This window comes from Tenebrio molitor, chromosome 7, assembly GCF_963966145.1.
Source record: "Tenebrio molitor chromosome 7, icTenMoli1.1, whole genome shotgun sequence".
NCBI classification, from domain to species: Eukaryota; Metazoa; Arthropoda; class Insecta; order Coleoptera; family Tenebrionidae; genus Tenebrio; species Tenebrio molitor.
Genome location: NC_091052.1, coordinates 4221399 through 4246174, shown reverse-complemented (window position 1 = coordinate 4246174; position 24776 = coordinate 4221399). Strand labels below are relative to the sequence as shown.

Here is a 24776-nt window from a genome sequence, read left to right as displayed (position 1 = left end):
TAATATTTGTGTGCGATATGACTAACGCATACTTTTCAATGACGGATTTTTGCTCATTTATTTTAACATAATAATCTATTAATCAATTAGGGCTCATTTTCGGGCCAACATTACAAGTTTTAATAAAATTATCTCACTTACCTGGTTTAGCGAAGACAGTTCTGATGAGAAATCGGTCTTTTGGTGTGATCACAGATTACTTGGTTTTCGAAATGAAACGAATCAGTAAGTATGGATTAATTTTATTGTGACTAGATGATTGAAAATGTTCAAACAGTTACAAACGATATGCACAGAGTATAATTGTTAGGAGATAGGTACAATAGTTTTGTGGGGATATCACTATACAATCTATTCAAATATCTTACAAATAAGTAAGTACAGCTCTCATTCATTCGCTTATCCACAACACGCATCAGATTATATTACATTGCACTTTGCAGCCTTTGTACTGATGGCCTACAAAAAGGGCCATCGCCAATCTCATCTATTTCCTTTAATCAAGAACAATAAACTTAAACAAGTAAATCTTTGGAAATCATTTGGCACGATTATAAAATATATTTGGCTAGAAACTTTGTACTACATCATTGCAAATGTAATACCTAAACTATAACGCACTATCAACAAAAAATGAAAAATCTTTTATCATCACTTCTGGTTAATTGAGCAGAAAACATTCATTTCGAACGGTGAACTCTAATTAAACTAAATTAAATGTATGGCACGTGGAAGTCGGGGGTATTATTTTACATGGCGATAATTCACAATTAATTAAAAACTCAGGTAAGGGGCTGGATAATTTATGTTATTAATTACTAGACACTACGTTATTTTTAATCGTTTTTGAAAACGCGCCCCCAACAGAACAATAAATCATCATCTACTTTACAAATCGACATCAAAACTAGACTTTTTATTTACAAATTTTGATACAACACGTAGACCAGATATTGCTATATTGAAGTCTTCTCATGTCGAACTAATTGATTAACATCTCTTTTCATCTGTCGTTTTAACTAATTATCCGCTTTTAAAATAAACAATTTATACATTATAACGAAATTTGATTTTATCTTTTACCAAAGCGGGAACGGCGAAATGTTTTGTTTTATTGCAGAGCAGATAATTAATTATTCTGACAAATGGGAAAGGGAAAGGGTGGAAACGACAAATATTTAGTTAGGCGCAATTAATAATGGGGTTGGAATTATCCAAAAAAATACCAATCACATTGCAATTCATGTAACACAGTTCATATACGAGGTGTTCGAAAAAGGCTGGCAGCTTTCACTGACTTACACCATAACGGCAGCTTGTCCAAATAAATAATATCACTTTCCTTTTTTTTTCTACTTTCGTCATTTAGTGTCGAAATTTTTTGAATATTATTGACATTTAGTTGACACTTTTTTGGATATTTAGCATCCACTTTTATGGTGCAGTTAGCGTTTTAAAATTTGTATAAATAAATTTGTGCAAGCAGCTAGCCTGTTTTACCAAGTCACGTCATTTTGTGTACGGGATGTTTCTCTAATTATTAATTGCGCCTCACAAAATTTGCAAATTCCTCACGGAATGGACACGTAATGGAATTCGTCTGCCATTTTGGGTTTCTTATCGCTGGCAAACAGATTGGATAATAAGCATATTTGTTCAAACAGAATGGACTTATCTTATCAATCGTCTTGGTCTTCGTGTTTTAATTGGGCCATCAAGGCCAGATCGTGCTCTCAGCCGGGCCTCTCACCTACCCCTATTCCGCTTCCCGCATACTGGCAAGCAGACAACCCTGCCGAACTAGACCTGACCGGACTTACGCTGGAGTAGCCCACGAATCCGGTGTGCTGCTTAGCTTTCAGCCTCAGCGAGGCTATGCTGGAAGACATAGCAGTGCAGGGCTCTGTCGCGGCTCTGTGATGGTACATGGAGTACGGGTTTGCGGGGGTCGTGTACGGGCAAGGTTGGGGCGCCACCGCCGTCGGGGTGCTGGTCAAACCTGAGCTCATTCCACCGGGAAGCATGGTACCGGCCGCTCCGGACATGGAGGCGGCTGCCACCGACGTAGCTGCGTTGAAACAGTTGACCGGGCTCTGGTGGTGGTTGGGAGGTACCACCGACCAGAAGGGCTTCGTGCCCAAAGGGCTGGGTACCTTGGTGGCCCAGTTGTTGTAACTGTAGGACGAATAGAGGGTGTCAGTGTCGCCGAATGTGGGCATCAAGCCGTTGAATTGGGTGCCGAAGCCGGTTTTGAATTCGGCGGCTGCGTTCATTGCGTTCATCGCGTTGCGCTCGCGTTTCCGCCATTTTGCGCGCCGGTTTTTGAACCACACCTGAAACAAAAACAAAATTCGTTTAGGCAAGCAGTTTGCTGATCATCTGTTTTTCGTTTATTAAAGATGACAGCCCAGTTGTGCGACCTCGATTTCGTCTCGGTCTTGAATCTCTGGGCTTAGCACAAAAAGACTCACTTCTACTCTTAATGATACAGGGTGTCGCAAAATTAACGTATTGTAAGTCGAGGGTCTTGTAGAGAAAAATCTCAGGAATCTCGAAAAAATAAAATAAAAAACATTTACAAAGATATATGGGTCTGAAGGTTCAAACTTTTCATGATGTTTTCTTCAAATAAAAAATATAAATGGTTGACATTCATTTTGAAATATGGTGAGGATGATTATGTAAAATATTAAAATATAAATGAAAAGACATTTCTTGAAAAAACAGCTTTATTTCGAAAAAATAAAAGTTTTAATTTTCCAATTTTTGTTCAAAAGGGAAGTACAACATAGCTAGAATATTAATCAGGTACATACTTTGAACAAATATTGGCAATTTTGATATTTTTTTCAAAGTGACAGCAATTTTTTTTAAACATTTTTACTTGGTCAACAGGATGTCCCCTACTAAGCCCCGAACTCGGAATACGATAATTTTAAGACACCCTGTATAATCTACTATTATCGCCTATTCGGCACGGTTTAATATTTTTTTTAGAATTTATTTTAAAACGCAAAGAATTTTTTACTTAATCTAATCAAGATTTCCAATCTAGTCCTAAATAAGAAACGCTATTTTTGGAGTACTTGTACCTTGTATTCTTTTTATTTTTAAACAGAATTTTTTCGTGGTCGAAACGCATTTTTCAGCCGTCACAGCAGCGGTGCTTTTCTCCATTTTCCCGATCCCTGCCCCAAGCCACCCCGTAACAAAATATTTTAATTAAAGTTTCTCGTTTAAGCAATTCCTCATTTCGAACGCAATCGAGCAGTTTATTAAAAAAACCCGGCCGCTCGACGAGCAGTTTCCGGTTGAGAAGAATCGTTCTGAAATAATTTCCACGTAAATAGGGGTGCAATATTTTCCGTTTCCGTGAGTGAAATAAGAGAAACAGGCCCCTTCGCATTGTTCGGATCCGTTCCAACGCTTCCCCCAACATAACTTCGCGCCGTCGCGGCCAATCGCGCCCCTCGTCGATCTTCATTCCAGCCGCCGCAATTAGATGGGTCGTTGGCCACGGTTCGGGGGCGGCTGTTCTCCCCCCGAGGGAGACTCGCCGCTGCAGATGGAAGACAGGCGTAACAGAAGATGACGGCGAAAATGGTAGGTCGTTTTATAAGGACCAATTTACCGAGCTGGATTCATATATCTCCAAAACAAAGAAGAGCTCCCGGCCCCGAGCCATTTATATCAACCGAGCGGTGGTGCACTTGCCGAAAAAAAAACCGACGGATGAAGGGCGGATTCAAGCGAGGTCGGCGCCTCGACAATTTCTCGTCGATAAAGCAATGACAGAAACTTAATTAAAAGAAAAAAGATACACCGATATCGTTCGAATAACAAACCGAATCAGTCGAGATCATTACAAATTTAATTACACCTGGAGGGACCAAATTTGACGGTCGCGAGTTCATCTGCACGCGCCGTATTAATGCACCCCTATTAGCGGTTTATTTTTCAACGTCGCACAACCCTTACATTTTTTTCTGCACTAATATATCTGTTCCAGCAGCTTATGATATTTTTTATCGTCGCCCGATGCACCAAACATTAATTAAACGTGCGTAATAGTGTTTCCCTCTTGACAGCAGTGGTAAATCAGCATGAAAAGTGATTTACGAGGTAAACTAAGCCAAACGACTGTATAAACGGCGTAATGCATGCGACCGGGCTTCCGCCCCGTCCACGGTGTCCACCTCGTCGCCAGTTATTGCTCGCCGCAGGGAGTCGCAATATATGTGCACCCCCCGGTGTGAGCTCATTCATATGACTTGTTAATCAGGCCTCCGTGTGATTGTTCAATTATAACCCCCTCGCCACAGTATGTTATTGTTTCCTTTATTGGTTCTGTCAACGGCGCTAGAACAGTTAGGCCCGAAATTTATCCAACCGCGTGCACGGAAATTCAAATCAATTAAAATGAGCGATAAAGGGGGCAACGTCTTGACGAATACACGTTTTTTAATATTAAAATACTTTAAGCTCATAAAATGTGGAATTTGTAACTGGAAGCAGACATCACTAATTAAACTTCACTGACTCTGATGGAAAAATATTTTTAAACGATGAAATTTCTTTCTTTCTAATATTAGGGGCTATTAGGATTTGGGTGTTTTAATTTTACCACTAATTCACTAATCTTAGCGCATTGATTCATACCAGTTATCTTGCGGTGATAATTCATAATGCTTTATTTCCAAACAAATTAAAAAATACGTCGGTAATAAGCAAAACCGTAACGAAGTTAATTATGATATTATCTAAGCCGGTGGTTCTTAACCTGTGGCCTGAGACCCCAGGAGGGCCGCGATGGTCTCACAGAGATCCGCCAAGGCTTTCGGAAATGCTATAAGTTTTTTTTTAATCTTAGGTTTTGATTTCAGCTAGGAGGCTACAGCCTCGGTAGCTCCTATAAGAAGACGATCTCGTACCTAATTCATTATAAGAAGAATTTAAATTTACATTAGTAAACACTTAAGGGGGGTCACACGGAAATAATACGAGTATGATGAAAAGGGGGCGCTGCATAAAAAATTTTGAGAAATATTTATCTAAGTTGTTTGCTTAAAAGTAAGTTAAATGCTAAAGTAACGCATACTCGGCCGATAAATCGAATAAATAGCCTCCGATTTTCCTGTTTAAATAATTTTTTAACAAGCATTATAAATATTTTGTTTGCGTAGAGTTTATATTTTTAGTATGTTGTTAACTCATTTGATTTTACACCAAAGATAAACTTATTAAATTTTTTAATGAAGATGATTCTTACATCACGCGTTCAAATGAAATCCTGGGCTGAGTAGCCGTTGGAAAAATTAAACCGTTTAGAACAGTGTAAAGTTTGAAATTCCCGCCGTTTGACACGAATAAGATTTGTTTATGTTTAATCGGGACATAATTGAACATATTTGTTTTCAGCAAGGGTGCCCTTAGATATGTATTTGCTTCAAGAATAGGAATCGTTAAGTTATTCTATTTTTAATGTAAAACATTGCAAAGAAAGAAAAAAAGATAGATTTTTTAGGCTCTAAATTTTAGGTTAGCTGTCAACATGCTCCAATTAATCTACGGTTTAAAAAAGCACAAGAATTGACAGCTAAATACGAGTATATCTTCCAAGAAACTGAATTCACTTAGTTTTTTTTCTTAAATAAATTCGTATCTATACATACAGCGTGTAACAGAAATAAGTACATTAATTTTAGCTGGTAATAAAACTCATCAAGAGTAACAACTTTTATAAATAATTTTTTTTCGTAAACGTTCTCGTTAATGAGTTAAAATTGTTTAAAATTTTCCAAAAATTTCGCTACCCGCCACTGGAGACCAGAAGTGACTATAAATGTGACGACCGTTTCTAAGCATTTTTACGAAATCAAAATACTGCCCATTATTAGAACCCGCGCTTAGAAGGTTTACACAAACGCCTCGTTAATTTCTGATTAATTCTGATAAGAAAGTTTTACTAATATTACTGCTGATTTATCCGCAAAATCAGATGCACTGGTTCAGTTTTCTTCCTCTCCGAATTGACACTTTCTCAGAAACAAACAATGGTTGATGTAGCTTAACACTCAGAAGAGCATCTGAAAGATGCTGCCTTCTAGCATAAATATTCGTATATTTTTATAGTTGACTTTATTGGCATAGACGGCGTTATTTGGCGTACATAATTAAATGTTTATTAGGTGGAATATTTGTGCATTAAATTTCTTAAAAAAACAATTAAATAGTAAATACTCATTACAGATGTAAGGGGTCGAACTTGAAAGATTTTTTTTTCTATTCCCTGGTCATAATAAATCAGAATTATCTGTGAAGGCGTGAAGAATTTGTTTTTCTTAGTAGAGCTTGACCAGCGCCGAAAACTGAATCAATTTGACGTTTGATCCACCTTCATAGAAAAAGTGTCGGCGTCATTTCATGACGGAGCTTTAAACTCGGAGGTGGCTTTATTTAATGCCTCGGAGGAACTGTAAAATTCATGAGAAACCAATTTTCCTCACTAACAACTCCATTAGTGAAAAAAATCTTTTATCAACCGTAACTCTGTCAAATTACAGTTTAATAAGCAGGACGGCACGCGTCTGAGGCCCTCCTCACATTTCATACCATGTTAATCGCATTAGCCGTGCCACATATTCTCACGCCTCATCTACCCGCCACCGTCAACTTCCCCACAAGCCCTCACATGCCCATCTCCCTTTGTTGCACGCAGTCAGAGATGGACAACACCGGAATGACAGTCCAGTTGGGAATGTATCTTTGTAATCGTCCTGCGAGGCAATCAAGGGTGGATTGATCATTTATTCGCCATTTGGTCATGCTCCCCATGATTGAACGGTCAAGCGTGGTGGTCACTCATCTGAACTTAACCGAATATAAATTAAGATATTTGTCGGTGAGTTTGCGAATAATTTATTTATGTTGTGTGCTCGAAGTGAACCCCGGTGGTTGTATTTCACTTTTACTGTGCCGTTTACTGGGGTAATAAATAAATTTTTGTATGAGATTGCATTACGGCTGATTTGTAGGAAAGAGCGCTAAGCATATTAGTGGAGCACATCTAAGAGCTGAGCGCGCGAGACTCCGGCGTTGCTCTGTAGATCCGGGAAATCCTCGCAGATCCGGGGCCTCCGTTAACGGCCGCGCGCTCTTCACAGGAATTTATTTTTAATGAAGTGCGGTTACTTGCCACGTATACTTTATACTGAACATGGAATTGTTTCAAAGTAACTATTTCAAATTTGAGTGCGGATCTTCTTCTAAATAAGATTTATTCCACGTTTAAATGAGGAACGACTGTTTTTGGCAAGGATCTGGACAAAAATATTACATTCTATTAATTATTGATATCAAACAAATGACATTTCCTCCAAACACATGTTTGCGTTTCCATAAAATAATTTTATTAAAATTTTAAAAATTTATTAAAGATGTATGCACCAGTAAAAGTAGATAACGAAATTCTTTAGAATTAAAATATGTTTTGCTTCTTATATAAAAGACTCCAGACTTACGAGAAAATTGGTTTCTAACTGTAATAATAGAATGAAACTGACAACAGTAAGTATTGTTATATTTTGTTTTGGAAAAAATGTATGTAGATTAAATTTTCTCTACTTTTTTCCGATTTGTTTAATTAACAAATGGTACAACAAAGTAAAGTAATTTATCATGATTATTGTGTAGTTTGGGTTAGGGAGAAAACGAACAAAACTGAATCTAATGGACACATTTTATTGTGTGTTTTGAGCTGAATGTAAATGGGTAGTCGGGGTAGGCATTCGTGTTTATCTTTCGATTTACTGTATCCGATTTGACAGGTATCAAAAGCATTATTCAAATATGTAACGTAGCATTAGAGCAACAATACCTGGATTTGGGCTAACCACAGATCATTGCAGATTCTGTTGTCGTTATATGCTTTAGAAGATGATGTATACTCCCAAAACACTCATTTCAATTTTTTCGAATTCATCAATACAGCGAACAATACAAACAGAATTACAAATAATGAAAGGCCCGAAAACTGGAAACGATCAATGTATTAAATCCACGCACAGCGTTGAAGAGTGGTTTATCATAATCGCTTCAAATAGAGACACGTTGTTCAGTATTTTTATAAGTGGTGTCTGTAAAAAAATCTAATCATTTTTATCCGTTGGAAAAAGACATGGTTATTCCTCAAGGAATCGGTCTGTTTATTCAGGTACTTAAGAGCGGCACATTAAAAAGGCGAACAAGATGAAACATATGTAAACACGTGTTAAGTAGATAAGTGGTGGTGAGCACCCTTGTTGTTGATACAATTTCTTAAAGATAACGCCGACGGTTGCACCGTATCAGGGTGGTTCCAGTAAATGTCCGACGAGAATTACGCAGCGGAAATAAAAATTATTGTGGCGAAAATAAAAATGCCACGATTAGAGTTGCGCCAGAGAATTTATCATTCGTCCAGGATTGCACCTATTTTATACAACTAGAATGCAGATAGCGGGGAATTTGCGCACAGTTCGTTGTAAGCTTGAAAAGCTTCCAAATGACCATCATCTTTTCGGTCGACCGGTGCAGATCCACTGGCCATCTGATTTATGACCGCCCAGTGGACTCTAGTTTTGCATTACACGGAGACGAAGATTCTGAGTGAATAAGGGACATCGTGTTTTGGAGTTTGTGAGAAATTTTGTGATTTAACATTTAAATCAAAAAAGTTCACACTGTGGCGACTTTTTTTCTGAAAATTTAAAAGAACGGAGAATTCGCAGTGATTAACAGAAAAACTCTTACTGTTGAGAAATAATTTACTCGGTCATTTCAAAATTCGAAACCTATGTATTTAAAGTTAATCGGAAATATTGTATATACAGGGTATTTCACGAGTGATAGTGAGCCCGGCGGAATTGAAAATGCAACCCACAATACATTTTCACAAGTAACGTGGCTATTTTAAATATCGTATTGTTTTAAAATGAAATTATGAATCCATGGTGGCTTTGCTTCCAATAATTTTATTTGTTACAACTGACATTTATGTGACCGTGATTTAATAAAAATGCTTTTGGCGTTGCGCGTTTATCCAAGCAATAAATATTTTCCCAAAAACTCTTCGGGCCAGTTTATAGAAAGAGAATTAAATATTTAATTCGAATTAAATTTTAATGCGGGATTAACTCATGAATCCGAAACTTCGATTGGTTCAATCTGGTCACGTGTTCAGTTAATGTCGCATTTGATTACGATTAACTTAATTTCGTTTCTGTAAGCTAGCCCTTCGTGTTTTAACAATTTCATTTAACCAAGAGAATGACGTTTATGTCAAAATTTACGAAACTGCATAAGCTAACTATGTCTTATGCTTTTTAAATCGAAAAACAAATATCCACCTTAACTTTGGAAATGTATTGTGGGTTGCATTTTCAATTCCGTCGAGCTCATGATCACTCGTTAAATACCCTGTACAGTGTGGAAACTACTTATGGAATAAAAAAATATCGAATCAGATAATGTTGAAGTGTTTTTAGAACTACATATTTCATTTGATGTGTCATTTATTCAAATCGAATTAAAAATAAGCAAGATACAGTGTCACCCGGTATATAAATAGATACATAATGAAACTCGTACTAGTGGTTCTCTGTGGTTGTTCAACTTTACGATGTAAATAATTTATTTCTTCATTTCTTCAACTTATTTTTTCAAAAAAGGACTGTAAATTACAGTATTTATGTGTTAAATGCTTTGCCGACGCTAAACGAATTTAATGAAGATCTACTTATTCAATGGCGAACAATAAACAAATTTTCGATCATGTACCCCCTTTTTGCGAATTTTTTTGGAATTAATTGTTTGAATTTATTATTGCAGTCACTAATTCATTACGAAAAAGAAAGATGAGTCTAAATCTTGTTTAATATCTTAATTAGTAAATCGGCCACGAGCTCTGCGGGGTTGAGAACTCTGTATTGATCCAGAGGTCCGTAGATACCCGCCGTTTCAAATCAGAGATTTACTCTGGAACATAACAACATTCTGTTTATTTACCCCACATCTAAGCAGAGGCGTCTGTTGATAGAATCATTTATTTGCAACACAAATTTCAAAATTAAATTTCCAAAATCTAGACGAGTTAAAGTAATGAAAAGTGATTTAATGGAAATAACTAATTGAAATGTGTCTGTGGTCGAGTGGAACTTAGTAGCTACAGTTTGATTAGTTCTTTTGCTTTCAGACATGACATGTTTGCCTTTGTCGAGAGTTCGATCAACATTTTGTAAAATTATCGCAATGGGTGCATTTGGGATGTAATCGATTTCTGTTTGTTAATTACCCATACGTTATCGCAGTGACATACTGGATCATAAATCAAGGAAGCGTGTTATAACAATGAGTTGGTTTAAGCTGATATGCATTTCCCAGTCTGGTGGAGGCGGCGTCGGCGGTACGAGAGACCAGAGGGACAGAGGCAATAGTTCATACCAAGTATTCATGGCAGTCCGCGATGGCGATCGCGCTAATCCGCGGCAGATTTATGGTGTTAATCATGCAAGGATTACCGTACCGCTCAGGCTTTGTGTACCTGGCTAGTTGGCCCCACTGAGTTACGGCCACTATATCACTCAACTGCCCAAACCTATATCTCATTAATAAACTGCGATCAACTAACGTGTTACTGAAATTACGTGCACGAGATGCAACTGCCGGGGATTAACCCCATCCTGAGGACGGGGACACGCTTGACGACGATTCTGCGCTTTATATGGGTTCGTAAACGATTCAAAAATAATAGTAAGTTTCAAAAACAGAATCTTGATTATCACTAACTGTTATACTTAGTTAATGGCTTACCGACGACTTTGATACCCGAAAAAAAGGGAATTCAAACAGTTGCGAAACTATAAGAAGCAGATCTCTTCAACAAAAAAAAGAGTCAAATGTAAGGTCATTTGGAAGCATTTCTCACGATTTATTTATCAATAATTACACGACATATTTAATAATTAAATTGTCCCCATTAAAAAAAAGCCTCTAAAAAAGCGAAATAATGAAATTATTATACAATATTTAACCGAAATAGCAAGATGACCGTTAAACGTAAAAAAAGATAATCTTAGATTTTAGTAGACTTTACTAAAATTATTGAACCTTTAAGTGCTAATAATTGTATTGCAACAAGAGAACTAGGAATTATTGGTGCTTTAAAATTTGAAAATTGTAAGTTTGAAAATTGTCATTTTACTGTAACTGCAGCAAAAGAAAATAAATGAGTTCATGTCCAATTTTTTTTTGTGATCCGCTTGAAGATAAAATAGCATATGTAGGTACATACATATATCATTCAGAGTAGAAGGTCTTTTTGTGCTTCGCCCAGTTGCCGACCTCGACTTCGTCTCGGTCTTCAATCTCTGGGCTTAGCACAAAAAGACTCACTTCTACCCTTAATGATAAAATCTACTATTTTGAAAATATATTCTTGAAATGACATTATTTCCTTATAATGTAATAAATTTTATTTTTCGAGAGTAATGTGGGTTGAACATTGAACAATATTTCCATGAATTTTTTGCTGCCAGAACAATTAGCAGATTTCATTTATTTGTCAAAATTGACAAGTGATTATACTTTTCAAAGCAATTTTACTGCAAAATGCCTAATGATAATAAAATAACAACCATTGAATTGTTAATTTTAGCCAAAATATATATTTTTAATAAAATGTTAATTAATTAACTGCTTGAAGTCACATTTAAAACCCAAAAAAAAGTTGTCCCAGATTTATATGAACAAGTGAAACTCAGAGCTACGTTACAACAGTTGTCCCAGATTCATTTGAACATTCAAGTGTCCCTTTACGATTAATGGTTAGCGAAATAACGCGAAAAAACTTTTTTCTACTTTGGTATCCTTATGAAACTACAAGTAGTATCAAAATAGTAATTTATTATACGTGTTTTATAAGACACCATTTTGTCGCACGCGTTTTTTAGAGCACGAGGAACGCAGCGACGAGTGCTATAGACAAACAAGTGCGACAAAATGGCTTATAAAACGAGTATAATACAATATTTTTTCTATTTTGCCCCTTAAATTTAAAAAAAGTTCAAAACATAATGCTAGGAAAATTATATTTGGCAAATATAAGGGTCGGTAAAGCTGGTAAATAGACGAACAATTGTAAGTTTTGAATTTAAAGTGTCGTGAAATGCAGTAATCACGTAACAACGCACTATGAGTCACTGCTAACATTAAAAAATAAATTATACAACTTTTCAGCGACTTCTTTATGTTCTTATTATGATCTATAAAATTTAGAAAATTGGCGGTATTTTAGTCTATTCAGAGGAACCTGTTTTTTGAATCGATATTCCACGATAATTTTTAAAATAGTCATCATTTTATAAAATGTTTATTGGTAAAACACAATGGACCTACTATTTATTTTTATCCCGAAAATTTTGCGAAATAAGAGGCAGGTGACTTTGAATATAATGGTATTTAAATTTCAATTCGATGCTTATTAACAATTGTTTAATATTGGTTTTATTAACTTAATATTCCAAAGTTGAAAATAATACAGAATCTACAGTTATTTGATTATTCACAAATGAAACGAGACTCGTCCTTTTTCTCAATGAAATCAGAATCTAGAGGCTACAAAATGCTTCAGTCTAACTCTAATTTTTTTTTAATAAAAAAAATGATGAAATGATTTTGAATTCTTTTCACCAAATCTGGAGTTTTTTATCGACAAAATGAAAGAATTTCCATAAAAGCCTACACGGAAAATCTGTTTTTAAGCAATTTAAATATTGCACTCAAACAATGTTTTCAAAAAATGTTCAGATAAGACAAAATATATGTTTTTCTACTTCGGTGTCACAATGAGCATTTTGTGACACCGAAAACAGTTTCACAAAGATCAATTTTATAGCATCGTTTCTAGTGATTATTGAATATGGGGTTGGTATTGATAATAAATTTCAGTGTTAAATGCGATGTCATTTGAACCTGCATCCATGTTTTGGATCAAAATAAACTATTAAGGGTGTAGATTAGTATTGTAACAGCATTTGGGAGACAATTTGAAATTTAATTTTCACTGAATTGGCATTGTTTCGTCAATACCAACCCAATTCCATTAAAATAAAAGTCAGTAGACAATTATTTTATATTAAAAAATTAAATTAATGAAGCCGAAGTAGAAAAAATAGTAGGTATGTTACACTCACAAGACATGTTGTCGAACTCGACAATTGTTTTTCGACAATAGACTGTCTTATGCAACTCGTATCAGAATATACTATTTTCTCTAACAACGCCTTTAAAATGTAGTTTTACAATAATGAAACTCTAATATCAGCGCTAATTTTCTGAAAATTCAATACTCGTCTATTAGCATTACTCTTCTTTATGCACCAACAAAAATTGGTCCTAAATTACTGTTTGATTTTATCAGGTTATCTCTTCATGGTAATCCTGTTTTCATAAAAATATTTCAGCAAGATGTATAGGTTTTTAATCCGGTCTCGTATTTCAACTCGTTTATTATAATTTATAAGGGACTACCGACGATTTTTCCTTTGAAGAAGTACGTCACGTACGTAACGCGTCCGGCACTTTGCCCCTTCAAACAGGCCGTTTTGTTTTTCTTTTAATTAATTTCCCGTGACACCCATCCTGTTCCCCACAAATCCCCTCTATCCGAGCTTCTGTTAGATGTTTACATTTCAAGTGCCTCCCATAAATTCTCCACTGGTCAACATCTCAGTCGCATCTGTTTTCTTTATCAGAAAATTTTCACTTACCCTAACTCTCGCCTCCGTCAAATTCGTCCACATCGCGATCTCTTCCCTAGTGCTCATATCTGGATACCGATTCCTCGCGAAAGTCGCTTCAAGTTCCTGAAGCTGTTGACTAGTAAAGTGAGTCCGCTGTCTTCTCTGTCTTTTCGTTTTCTTGTCATTTTTTCCGTCGTCCCCATCCGTAGAGTCTACACCCACCCCCGATTCCGTTTTAATCGGATCGGACAACGATCTGCTACCTGCAAAAGGACACATTTGTCAAGAACGTTAATTTAGTAATGTTGTAAGTGCTGCGGGAACGCTATATTGAAAAAGACGGGGATGCATTAAACTTAATCCCGCTCTTGATGCATGCAGAGGAAAGACAAGCTTAGTTATTTCGGGATATGCTTTAAATAATTACTGACATTCGGGGATTAAACGAAGTTTCGTTAAAGTGGAGCTAATCGAAAACTAAAACTGGCAGGCAAAATGTTGCTGACGGCATAAAGACAGCACTGAAGATCCAGAAGATGTGAACCGTGAAATAAATTTGGTATTAAAAGTTAATTTTCTATATAAAATCTTTCAAAACACCGTTTACGTTGTTTTGGCATAATAGAAGGTCATGATTAATTTTTTTAACGTTGGTGACACTACATATTTGATTTCCGTCACTAAAGTGCTGACATGCGGACCTATCAAAATTAACATAACATGTTGCTGAATTTCCCGGTATTTCTGAGTAGGTATTCTTCTACTGCAAACTAGTAAAACTGACAACAATGCACTAGACATTGACGCTATTTATAACCTCAAACTTAGAAAAACACAATAAACAGCTTTATTACTACCAAATTAAATGCAAAATTTCAATGGTGGCCTTTTAGGTCAAAACAACGTGAATACATTTTATTTATGGTAACAAATTAGAAAATTTCAGTTTTGTTACGTTTGCTAGTTACAGCTTAACGAGAAATTTAAATTACATAATTTTAGTCGATGATTCACTCATGTGTTATTTAAGTACGTAATCTTTAATTTGTTGCTATGTGAAACTGTGTCTCTGCTGGTAAATATCTAAGAAATATGAATAATAAAATACAGTCAAGATTAAATAAAAGATGTGTCATGTCTGGCGACATGATATTAGAATTGATTAGTTTTTGAATTTTGTTGAAATTTGTTTGGGAAATTTGATATGAAAAGAACCATCGCAATAAACATATTAATTTCAGATTTCGTCGATTATAAATTGGATTTGTGGTTGTCGAGGGTTTTGTTTCTTGTTAGAGGTGTCGGTGTCGAAAGTTCATTTAAATTTGAGCTTTGGTAGCTAGTGCTGTTTTAAATTTAAACCGAGCCGCCACTTGATTCCCGTTTAATGAATTTCCAACCTTTTTTAAGCCAGATCAGTAATTACAATTTATAAAATACGTGATCTGTAACTCATAAAATAAAGCGTAATCCTATCTTACTTAGCTTAAATAAACCTAAAAATTGAAGGGCTCAACTTCAAAAATAAAGGGAAAAATATCCGCAACGTAATACAGCGATCTAAAGCGGCTCCTGTTTGAGAAGCTGATTAAAAATTCAGCCGCTAAGCCCCGGAAAGTGCCAGAAAACCTGATCGAAAGATTTCGCAATTATTTTTGCTTCTTTTCGTGGAGAGGGCGAGTGCGCACCGAAAACTCTTCACCATTATATTTAATTCGATTTTTATCGGTTGCACTGCAAATTTGTTTGGGTGGTGCAGTTTATGCGAGGAAGGAGGTGACAAGGCAAACATGGTGGCGAACATGATGGACTCCCAAACAGAATATGTAGTGTTAAAATTGTTTGGTTTGTACGTCAATGTTTGAGATAAGAGCAAAATGTAACTACAGATAGTAAAAAATACACTTTCTTTGAGTTCGCGCCGCCTCTATCAATCATTTTCGAACTGACAGCTTTGCGATTGGCGTTTGCCGACATCTTCACCTGTCAAATATCGTAAAGTCGACCAGTGGAATTTATCACGGATCTCTATCTCACATCCCCGACCAATAATTGATAGATCTGACGCAATGGTTTTGAAATTAAGTTAATAAAGATATCTGATGGCTGATATTGTTTTTTCTGATAACACGAATTACTTCAGTTCTGATAAAGTGTTTTTTTTTATTCGACGCGACCATAACGTCGATTAAATTTTTATTTGTATTGATAATTATTTATCTTGGATAAAATTTAAATCACATCAATATCAGAAGAAACAGTAATTCCTTTACAGCTGCCAATAGTAACCTCGACTCGACAATAAAGTAATCCTTATCAACGGAATCCTCTGTAATACATACGATGAAATAGATTAGGTACTCGCAATCAAAATTAAATTACTGTTTCCATTAAGGTATCTGACATTTTCAATCATTTAAAAACAATCAAAAGTGTAACAAAACACAAAATATGTACTTATTTATTGTAGGTACTTTTTTTTTACCCTAGTAACTAAATCTGGTAACTTTAGTAACTTTTTTGTTTGGATTTAAACATTTATTATTAAACAAGGATGCTGTTTTCCCCTTTTCCCTACTATGAAGTTTGTAAAAAAAATATATTTTAGAATGCATAGCAAAGTAAGGTTACCGCCGGTGGCAAAATGACCTTTAAAAATTGAGAAAAAATTATGAAATTTACAGATCTCATTGTTGGAAAAATTTACTTTCAGCCGGTATAGGTACCTAATTTATTTTTAAAAAATTCTTTTTTATGAACAGATACATATTTATTAAAAACTTTTTTACTTTCATATTTAAATTTTTGCATCAGACTGTGGCTAATGGTGCATAAAATCAATATCAGCAATCCGTTTCGAAAAATATTTGATAGTTTTTGGATTAAATCGATTTTAATGGAAAAATTGTTTTCATGGTAGTCTTTGGCTTGTGGTCTTGTAAATCTTGTAAATGACTACCCTGTAAAACTGACCTACTATGATCTGTAATAAAGGTTCTACAGCTCGGGACGAATTTTATTACCCACCTTGTATATAATAATTTAAAGTAAATTATTGTTGGTGTTATTTTAGGTAAAACTATTGCTTCAGTGACAGAAGCAAAATATTTCATTCCGTTTTAATTCACCGAGTCAGCTTCATTTCGCATTACGAGATACGAAATTAGAGCCTATTACCTTTTTGTTTACAAGGATTCTCGCTTTAATAAAATGCCACTTGAAATTACATTACGAGAAATAAAATCTAATTATTCGTCTTTTTGGACGCCTCGGAATGCTTTGAAGAATACATTTTAACGTGAAATACTTTTGTTGTAGTATACGCTTCTCCAATAAAACGTCTAACAATATCTTACTTTCTATTTACAAAATAATATACAAAATAAACCTGATTTATACCCGAGCACATGTTTTACCAATAAATTTTCTGTAATTACAACTAAGCTCCCGGATTCAAAAATAATCTTTGTTTATAGAACCACTGCGGTTGAATGAGACTATTCGACAGCTTATTCCCCCTTTTTATGTGAATTTCATATTTATTAAGTTTGGGAATTTATCGCAAGCAAAATTTATCATTTGAGACACAGCTCGCGAATTAAAAGATAATGATTAAAGAAAATTCTCGGACCAATTATCTATTGTTATTAACTAACTAATTTCATTGATAACCAGTTTGAAATATTTTCATCGAAAAAGTTATTAATAAAACACTGAATATTACCTTTCCGATCTCTTGTTCGACTTCTAGCGGCGGTAGGAAAAGGCAGTTGAGGGTGGTCCATCGTGTTGGATCCTGACATCCCGGAATGGGCGTCTCGAAAATCTCCGGTCTCGGCCCAAACTGTAATGTAATATCAAGTTGCTCTCGGTGTATGCTCAGAAATTAACTTAAAAGAGAATCCGTTATCTCATAAATCAGGAAAAATATTATACTCTCCGATGTCTCCTAGTTTTTCAAAATATTTTTCTCACATTATACGAGTACATAAAAACAGCGAGTTTCGTTCTTTTAACAAGTATAACATTGATCTTAGGCTATAACATTCAGGATTCTCTTTAGATTTAAGTTAATAATTTTAAGTCAAGTTTAGGTATTCTGAGACGTTCACACCTAGCGGCCATAACGAATTCAGAATTAAATCTTGAAAATGTTTTGTGGTGTGTACCTATATTCGCTTATTTATGAGACACAATGCTTGTTTGTTTTGGCTACCAGAAAAGATTAATTTTGCCTAAAGTCTCTTTGTTATTGCAAGAGATATTTCTTGTTTTTGAAATTTTATTTTCATTGTCCATAAAATGGCTAAAGTCGCGGCATCAGTTCAAACAGTTGTTTTTTAATTGACATTTAACCATTAGGAAAGAAACAATAAGTCAAATTCTTATTTGCGTGATACCAAGTACTGTTATTTACGTTTTAGTAACTACAAAAAGTGGCAAAAATAAATTAACTGCAAGTCTAAAAGAGTTTCAATTGTCGAAGCTACTTTGAAGAATTTAATTTGGTATTACTTTTAATGACAAGTTTTAGAGAAGAAAATTTCATAGCTTCTATGCACATTGCGATCTTTTTTCCATAATTTTATATTTCATTGTGTAAATTTTACGGGCGATATAATTTGATTCAAACAGCAGTGAAAGTTTTGAAGCTAACAATTTTTAATTTTTTAATTTAGGTTATGTTGATATTGTGAAGATATGAAAAACATAAATATATATAAAGTAAATATGTTATCAAAAACAAAAATTTTCAGATAGCTAAGAAGGCGAAACACTTCTGCTATCTGTGGCGATTATTTAAAAATAAAATGGCAATCTTCCCATCACCTGTAAAGAAAGGAAGTAGGTACTTAAGTTGACGCACTCCTAACATCGCGACTGTTTTGCACAAGTCTGGTGTAACTTTATGCGTATTTTGGAAACCGAGTTTTAAAAAAATAAATCGAAAATTTTCCAGTCGGAATAATTCACTATCACTCGCTCCTCCTACACTAATTGGTGCTAACCAGCTTGTCACCAGACAAGAGTTTTTCTTAAACGTTCCAAAGTTAACACATGTTGGAAGATACATCGACTACCTTCTGTTTAGTGACGGTTTTACGAGCTTGATTTATGGCGAACTCACAAATAGCATTCTGATAACCACAATTTTACACATATTTTTTTAACGCGACTTTCGTTCCGATCTAATTTGGAAAACATTGATCAATCGATTCGGACTTGGAAAGAAAAAATTTTAACAGTCCCGTTTACAATAAGAGTGATTTATTCGGTCCGGTACGTGCAGGTGTAGATGGACGCGATTTGCACCAACACAATTATTAATTAGTTCCATTAGTCTGGGTGTCATGGGACGGCTGGGACTCGTCCTGTGCTCGCTAATGATAAATTATATATAAAGTAGCGTTAATAGTAAGCCAAAACAATCAAGAGTTAATCATCTGCTAATCTTTACATATAGCTCGGATTCTATAAGTAAATAGAGCTGAACATTTCACGCCAGTTGTTTGGATGTAGCCATCAGCAATAAGCAAACAATTTACTTTTATCAGTATCAACCTTCTGGAGCACTTTTACCTCTTCGTGCCACTCTGACGACACAACAAAGTTTTGAGCAATTACCAGTCTGCCCAATAAATCCATCTTAACTTCTATAATGAATTTTATTATCATCATATTAAACTTTACAGGCACAAGTCTAGGTGTACCTACACCTTTAATTATTGTTTTATCTATACGGCTTACAAATAGATTGTTGAAAGCAATGTCGCCAAGACGTAAATATTTATACGTTACGTAGGCTTTCTTAAATATGTAATAAAGTATAGCATAATGAATTTCTGATGTGGATTTATGCAACAAAATAAATAGAGGAAGAAGAAAAGAAGGGACGATTAACTTTATAAGTACCTATTGCACTATATATACTTTGTATTTATTATAAGTGACTAACAGTTTACCACAGTTTATTTTTTGGAGAAGCTTAAGTACTTAATTAGATTTTTGAGAAGTGTAGCAAATTTATTAAAAAATAATAAAAATCATATTTGGTGGTGTGACTGTTTAAGATGTGTTATTTCTACGGATTTAAAAAATATTCTTGGACAAATTACAGCCCAAGATCTATTGGTTTGTATATTATTAGATTAAGGGTTTTAGATTCTTTGTTGTGTTAATATATGATGACGAAATGGTGATAATTTTGTGTAATAAAATTATGTAGGTATCTTTTTTAATCCTTATTTAAGCGTAATTTTAAATACAAATTGGAAAGTAAGAAGTTTAATTCATGTTTTGAAGTTTTAATTACAAAAACACAGAAAATTAACTAAATGTATAATCCGTTAAGCGCAGGTCCAACTTATGACGAACTAAATGTTAAAATAAAGTACTTGCCTAATATTGTGAAACGGGACAAAATTACAAAATAGGTGTAATATACAGGGTGTTAGGTAAATGTCCGGCCAAACTTTAACCGCGAGCTACTGGCTTCATGTAGAACTCGGAAAAAATATTTAAAAAATTCTATGTCAAAAAATAAATTGACATTTAATTTCTGAGGTAAAATTTTTTTTAACTGCTTTTAGTCTTCTACGTTGTCTCACAACCTCGTAGGTAAAATTTCGGCACATTTTTAAAATACACCTTGTATATAATATTTTATAAAACGTACACCAATGCGGTTTTCTTGTTTTAAAGCATATTTTCTAGAGGTTACTTCACATTGGCGTACGTTTTATAAAATATGATATACAGGGTGTATTTTAAAAATATGCCGAAATTTTACCTACGAGGTTGTGGGACAACGTAGAAGACTAAAAGCAGTTAAAAAAAATTTTACCTCACAAATTAAATGTCAATTTATTTTTTGACATAGAATTTTTTAAATATTTTTTCCGAGTTCTACATGAAGCCAGTAGCTCGCGGTTAAAGTTTGGCCGAACATTTACCTAACACCCTGTATATTTCATTATTTATATCGCATATCAGCAGCAAGAATCTTGCCAATATTGCCCGAATAGAAAGCATAAACATTTGATATCAAAACAGATTATTGTTTTTCATTGTGTTATTTTTATGCGAAATTCGATATTTTATTAGTACCGGGTCATAGCTAAACGTGGAAAAAATCCTGGAAAAGGATTAATCAAAATTCATGGAATCATAAAGATTACACTAAGAAATAGAAACCTAAAATTTATATCTGAATACTATTATTTAACTACTACAATGTACTTATAGTTACAGTGTTGTAAAATGAACAAATAAGAGAAACAAACTGAGAAAAAAATTAGGTTGTTAAGTAAATTATTCAAATAACAATATTTAGTGTAGATATTTCTGAACGTTTACAATGTTTAGTTAAAAGAACAAACACCGACTATTTGAAGAATAAGTATTTCACAAAATTTACGTGAAGCAAATAATCCGAACAATACCACTACTCGTGTACGTGTGCAGAGTGTAAATAATATATTTTTATTAAAATTTAAATAAATAAAAATTATCACAAGACGCACGAGCTTGTTTTCTCTCAACTGTAAAATTAATTGTACCTCATGTACAACTTTTTCCACGCTTATATTCTGACGTTTTTTTGGTTCCATCGAACTTGTCTGTTTTTTGGCAACTTGATTAAACCGTAAAAGAAAAAGTGCAGACAAAATTAAATGAAACTCCAAGAGATTTGCTATGAGCATGTGGTCGCCGCTATAAAACTTGGTTATCGCCTGGATTACCCCAAGAAGCGTCCACATATTAATTAATTAAGGCAAACTGAGACGTCTTCACGTGTAACGAAATTTTCTAACGTGGGATTCGGTTCAAACGAAAATAAATTCTTGGGTAGAGTTGTTAACATTTTTTGACAAGTGCGGACGGATTAAGCCTGTCCCCCGATCACCCCGTAAACAAACGAGTGGTAGTTAATTTTCCGATAAAATAATCTTGTATATTTTGTATGGAATTGTCACAAAGTGTACAGTAAACAACGGTAATCTTGTTATAATCCCGAGATCCCGCTTCAGAAGTGTTAGTTTATGGGCGTGCCACCTGGCGGTCTAATATGTGACTGATAAATGACTTCCTAAAATCCGAAAGGAAGGCCAGATTAAGGGCTTAGTGGACGTGTCGCGAGACTGACGGCGGGAATCAACCCCCTACACTCCGCCACCTCTTCGCCTGCTGCAATCAACCCCAGGAACGGTGTCAGGTGTGCCGACGTCGTCTGTAAAACGTGACGTTATTAGTGTTTTAAAGCCCCGCGTGTGAGTGTTTAACAATCCGGGAAAAAATGGAGGATACGTCGCGCCACCCCGACGTTTTTTTAATATTGTCATGCAAAGGAAGGGCTGATACGTGAGCAAACCACAAACGTCTGTCAGTTTTGTGGGGAAATGCACCACCAAAGATAGTCATCCACTGAAAGAAAACCAAAATCTGAAGCCATCTTTGTCATCACACGAGTATTTAATGAAATGTTGTAAGGGTTAAATATTATAAAGCTTTATGTGAAGGAAAGAAACCAGTTGAGAATTAATCTAAGAAATTATAAAAGACAGAGGAATGTAAATATTGTGGGAGTTTTCCGTTGCTTTCGTGGCAGTATTTTTGTATAAACAGGTGCAATTATGCATGGGTAGGAGCCCATGAACCATTATCGGTTGGCGTCGTGGTCCGCGGCCGTAGACAATATGTATTAATTTCTAATACCATATTGATGATAAGTGTGGGCCCCTTTGGCAGCTAATTCATGCGTGTTACGCACAAAACATTCAATACTCTGATGGCTCTTTTATAAGTGGCGTCGATCAATCAAGTCCTGCACGTAGTTCCGCAGGAAAAAGCGATGACGAATGATCCGTTTGTCTGTAGCTAGGGGAAGGCGGTTATAATAGCGTCAGCGAGTTGGAATAATTCGCTAATCTACCGCGAGGTGGGGGCCGTTGTCATAACCGCACATCGACACTTGTTCAAATTCTCATGCACTTCTTCATCTATCGATCTGAAAATTTTTCAGCAAATACTCTATTTTTATTAGCAAAAAGCGAAACGGATCCGGAAATTCCATTAGCTTGTTCAAACTAAAGCGACAAAAATACAAGAGAAACAAAAGAAAAATAAATCAAAAGAGCTTTCTTAAAACAGACTGATCCTGGATAATCTTCGATGCGCTATCAAGTTTTATACCATAATTCCCAAGCATAATTTTAATGATCCCCTTAATCCAAAGTATTACACTTGTAAGCTCAATCTAAGAGGAATTAATGCTTGGCAAATTTCTTGTCACGCCTTCAAAACATTGTCATCTTCTAACTTCACAGCGAGTAGGTAAATTTAATTCGTGCTGTTGACTTCTGAGAAAACCTATCCGTCGCAGAAATACTTTCTAAATTAGTTTTTACCATCCCCACCCAGATCAGCTGGTTTTTAGCCTCCCACATCACATTTTTCACCCAAACCTTGTTCATTAGATACTTCCAAATTTAATTACAAGTAATGGTGGTCACATATTGTAAAATGTTCTGAAGGCCATCACGGAAATGGCAATCCATTCTAAACATATATTTTTGAAATATATAGGGAATTTTGAACGCCTTTTATCTGTTTCTGTCATCATATATAAAACCAGTTGAAACGAGATATTTTCCAAATCCTTGGGATTACTAAAAACAGTCTGAACACAAATTTATTTCGTATGGCAATTTATTATGCAAAAATGGTCGCATGCCCAATTAGCTCAGACTTAAGAAAAAGTATCAAGTTCCGTTTGAGGTGTTTCCCGATCCCTTGCGTGTCACGCTTCATCTGTACTTTATGGAAAACAGACGAGCACTCCAAATTAAATAAAATTTGTGCCTAAAGCTCTTTTATGGTGGGAGTAAACAGCGTCTACCATTTTATTGATAAATAATGAGAGTGTGCAATAAAGATTATTATTACGCGGTTATGGCTTTATCGTAGTCTGGCGCCGGAACACCGATATCCCATTTTCTTTAATTGCGATTTCCTCCAGCCCTGTTTGTCAACAGTTCGTGAAGAACAAGCAACAAACACCATTAATTTGCCTCTCTATGGACCCGAACAATCGCTGGCGGTCAACCCTTCCTGCTTTTATAGCTAAATAAGTCACATCTGTCGATACATTTGAATAGAACAATCAGAAGGGGTGAACCTGACTTGATAGGGAAGCTGTGCGAATTAATCCCCCATTAACTAAACTTCGATTTTTATTAACCTAGCTCCAAGGCCGTTATCGCATCCGAATTCTGACCAAACAAATAAATTACTTAGCCGAGTTCCATTAAAAACGAGTTTACTTGTGACTACAAAAGGACCTCTCCAGGGATAAGGAAGTGAGGATTATCCTGGCTAACCCGGCCATATGCGAGTGAATTCGGAATGGTATTACCATCCCGCGATAAAGCAAGGGTTACTGTGTTCGGAGGCGAATGTCGTGTTCGTTTTCTTTCTCTTTTGGTGACGCAGGTTGATATCGAAAAGAAAAAAAGATAGTGATGGTAGGAACGCACGTTGCTATCGCGTGAAAGGGGGCCAACCCGCAAGCCGGCAAAGAGGCAAACGATGTCTTTTGTAGTGTCACTTTATATTCCCTTGGAGGTAATTACTAATTTGGTCGAGGGTGGTGGTTCGTGTAAAACGTAGGGGTAAGTCATTCGGAGATGGGACCCTGAATTAGAGGATGTGTGGGATTGGGATTATTACATTAATTTGAAAATAAGGACGCAGCAAAGGTGAAAGGACGTGAATTACAGCATTATCCATCTTACATCGTTTCAGTTATGAATTAATTGTTCATTGAGTTTCAGTTACATTTTTTATCATGTCAGATTTTTCGAAACTTTGAAAGAACTTTTGATAGAAAAATGATATTTTATTTTAACAATTTAACGGGTACAAGAACTTTATTGGGATTATTTCATATGGAAACTTCGACGTCTATAGCCATTTTGCTAAACAGTTTAAGTGAAGGCT

General features: G+C 35.2%; 1 protein-coding gene across 3 annotated transcripts in view; it reads right to left on the bottom strand.

Annotated features, from left to right (window-relative positions):
* Window positions 1–226: 226 nt before the first annotated feature.
* The window catches only part of Ptx1 (pituitary homeobox homolog Ptx1), a 32897-nt gene continuing 8347 nt past the window's right edge, over window positions 227–24776 (bottom strand). For all 3 annotated transcript variants that reach the window (XM_069052658.1, XM_069052661.1, XM_069052660.1), the window contains exons 3-5: window positions 17503–17622; window positions 13806–14041; window positions 227–2333 (exon numbers count right to left, since the gene is read on the bottom strand). In XM_069052658.1, the coding sequence (XP_068908759.1) occupies window positions 1734–2333; window positions 13806–14041; window positions 17503–17622 (956 nt within the window). In that variant the 3' untranslated portion in view covers window positions 227–1733. The remainder of the gene's footprint in view (window positions 2334–13805; window positions 14042–17502; window positions 17623–24776) is intronic.